The 3,056-nt window shown below is 40.6% G+C and overlaps 1 protein-coding gene across 1 annotated transcript in view; it reads right to left on the bottom strand.

Moving 5' to 3' along the window:
- Positions 1-1,613: 1,613 nt before the first annotated feature.
- The window catches only part of TARS (threonyl-tRNA synthetase), a 23,696-nt gene continuing 22,253 nt past the window's right edge, over positions 1,614-3,056 (bottom strand). The window contains exon 20 of the mRNA XM_009318457.1: positions 1,614-1,877. Within this exon, the coding sequence (XP_009316732.1) occupies positions 1,729-1,877 (149 nt within the window). The 3' untranslated portion in view covers positions 1,614-1,728. The remainder of the gene's footprint in view (positions 1,878-3,056) is intronic.

Genomic DNA, 3,056 nt, shown 5'->3' with positions numbered 1-3,056 from the left:
CTGGGGACCGGTATCTACTCTGGTTTTGCTTCAACATTTGATGAAGACCTTCTGCCCCAGGGACAGCTGACGTCCAATTCCGCTATTTTGCATGAGCAACAGTCACTTCACAGCGAAGTAAAGCAGGTGCAAAATACAGAAAATAATAACCCATTTAACCTTCACCAAAATAATTTTGAAAGCAACAAGGCAGTGGAAAGTCAGTTCCCCCCCTTTTTTTTTTCTACAGTAGTTAGATGGAACGTTTTAGTCTGAACGAACCAAAGGAGGAGGAAATAGCTTTTGCTAAAAGTTGCTGGGGTTGTGGTCTGGTGAGACTGAGTTCACAATGGGTTCAAGTGCTGATACAACGTTACCATCACCCCTGAGAAAGATAAGTGAGAAAAGGCTAGATTATATGCTTCTGCCCAGATAATAAAGGAAAGGGTGAGACTTGGAGGTGTTCAAAAGACAGGATGATTCAAACCTGTCCTCAGATTTGCCTGATCTTTACTAAGGCTGTAGCAATAACTGTTCCTTTAAAAAGAAAGCTATCAACCACCTTTGGAAGCTGTTCAGGTCAGTTAAGATTAACACCAACACCAACACAAAAAACCACCAAACCCTCAGACCATGACTTTATTTTTCATCAGTGTCAGATCTTTGCCTCGTCGGCCAGATGTGCAAAAAAACCCCCAAACCCCAAAAAACCAAACCCAAAACCAATTGATGAGATCCCTCAACTGTGAGATAGGAGGGGCTGCTAATTGAGTATGTGATGCCCTGGACCAGAGGCTTGGGAAAGCAGTGTCCCACTGAAGGGGACTGTACCTATTAAATTGAAAAATAGCATTTGTCTTAAGAAAATAATCATTACCCTTTTCAGTTCGGTAGGTTCTTGTTTCTGCTGTGACATATACAGCCTTACTGAAAGGACAGCTCAGGGATAAGAATAGAAACACTCTGTTCCCAAGAATCCCAGTTTTCTTAGCTGCTTCTTTGGCCCTGCTATGCCCTACCTCTTCCAGACAGTCTCATTCCCCCTTCTACAGCTACAACGACCTTACCCATAGAGCCAGCACATTTCAGATACTGCCTTTAGAAAAGGGTATAGTTGGCTTTTGTTAGCAGCTCGCTGCTCTGCGGCAGATGGCCCCACGCCTGGATGTCACGCAGTGAGAGCTGAGACACTCCCAGAGGCACCAACCACTATGGAAGTGGGAGACTCTCTTCATTTCCCCTTTTACGTGACTGGGAACTGTTCAGAGTCAATATATTTAATTGGTGTAAGACCAGCAGACAAGACTGCAAGGTATCACTTTCCTTGCTAAAGGAGACACTCTAAAAGCTGCTGCAATGCATGGGTACTATGTGGTTTCTTAAGCCTGAGGTCTTTCATTTAACTTTCATGAAAAACATTTGTTATCAACATGTATTTTATTCTTAACAGAGTAGTTCGAATGCTATGGGTGTCCCTGATTAACATTTCCATTTTCCTTTGCAGTCACAGGAAGTAATTTCATCTTCCTTCATCTGTCATTCCTCAGAGGCCAGGAAATTTTACTTCAAGGTTTGTGAAAAATTAATTTTTATAAAAAGAGACATTTCTGACTAAAGAAAAATCTCTGCTAAAATGAGCAAGAGGTCCAATGTGAAATATATTTCAAATCTGGTTCAGCACAAAACCTCTGTGGTTAACTGAATTAGGAAAACTAGAATCTTTTTTTATGCCAGGTAGAGCAGATGGCGTTAAAATTCCTCTTCAGCTTGTCTGGAGCGAGAGCATTTCAGTTCCAGCAGTCTCTCCACAGTGTCTGCAATTGTACGCTCACCATGCACCTTGTTATCTCGGGTGCGGATGTTAACTGTTCCACTCACCTTCTCCTTTTCACCAACAACTAGAAACAACCAAGATGCAAAGTAATGAACTTAAGATTTAGCAAGCTCTTTTTTCCCCCCATTCCCTTAAAACTTAGGCATACTAAACAAAAATTCTGAAAAGCTTACCAACCAACACATCAAATCCTTCTTTGCCCTCCTCCCATCTCCCCCCACCTAGATCTGTAACAGCCAATAGCCCTACTTAATCTCGTATCATTTAGTAGTTTTTAGTATGTTATGAACAGCAACTTAGCAAAATATGAGTAAAGAGGAAAGTAAACTTAGTAAGTCCAGCTTAACTGACTTCTTATTAGAGAAAACTACAAAGTCAAAATGAGAAATAAACATGGAGTACTCCCCGGGCAAAGATTAGAAAGACAACTTGATTGTAAATAACCAATAGCTATTTGTTTTCTTTACAGAAACAGCAAGACAGCTTATTGGCAAATCCCAAAGCTATTTTACTTAAACATTAACATACAGATACCAAAATAATATATGTATGTCTCATTACTAATCTAAATTTCATATAATATACTTGGAGGTTGCGAGAGGAGATTGTATTTCTCTGGTACCCAATCTACATTCAGTGGGACAACTCTTTGAAACAACCTCTGAGCACAAATTAGGTGAGATTTTTTTCCCTGATAGGCTGATCATTTGTTTGTGTCTTGAAGGTAAAATGTGGTTGTGTCTTATCTGTATCATATGCTCAAAGCTTTAAAGAACAAAAGAACTTTATTCATGATTCTATCAATTACTCTGAGGGTAGAGTTTCTCTCTCAAAGGCTCCTTCTACTCTAATGGATCTCAGATAGTTTTAGGGTCAATGCTAGAGCCTCAATTTATGTGACATGACTAGCGTGGTTCTTCAGATCACATACTTCAGGATCAGTTTCTAATCATCCCTGCGTCACCCTCTCGTGGAAGAGTCTTCTCCTGTGCACGCATGTATAGCTCAGAAGTGCACCACAGCTGAATGCAGTGAAAATATGGTGGTACTTTTGCTACACTTGAAACGAGCATATCTTATTGGGGGGGATGGAAAAATCGCTCAACAATCTGAATGACAAAGGGCAAGAGATTTTATATATGACTCCACATTGCTGACCAGAAGACAGCAAAGACCTTTTTCTAAAGCAGCAGTAATGCCTTGGGCCACAGTGACCTCCTTTCAGTGACAGCTATACAAGACA

This window comes from Pygoscelis adeliae, unplaced genomic scaffold (assembly GCF_000699105.1).
Source record: "Pygoscelis adeliae isolate BGI_AS28 unplaced genomic scaffold, ASM69910v1 Scaffold272, whole genome shotgun sequence".
NCBI classification, from domain to species: Eukaryota; Metazoa; Chordata; class Aves; order Sphenisciformes; family Spheniscidae; genus Pygoscelis; species Pygoscelis adeliae.
The sequence above is the reverse complement of the archived record's forward strand: the minus strand, read 5'-3'. Positions and strand labels throughout refer to the sequence as shown.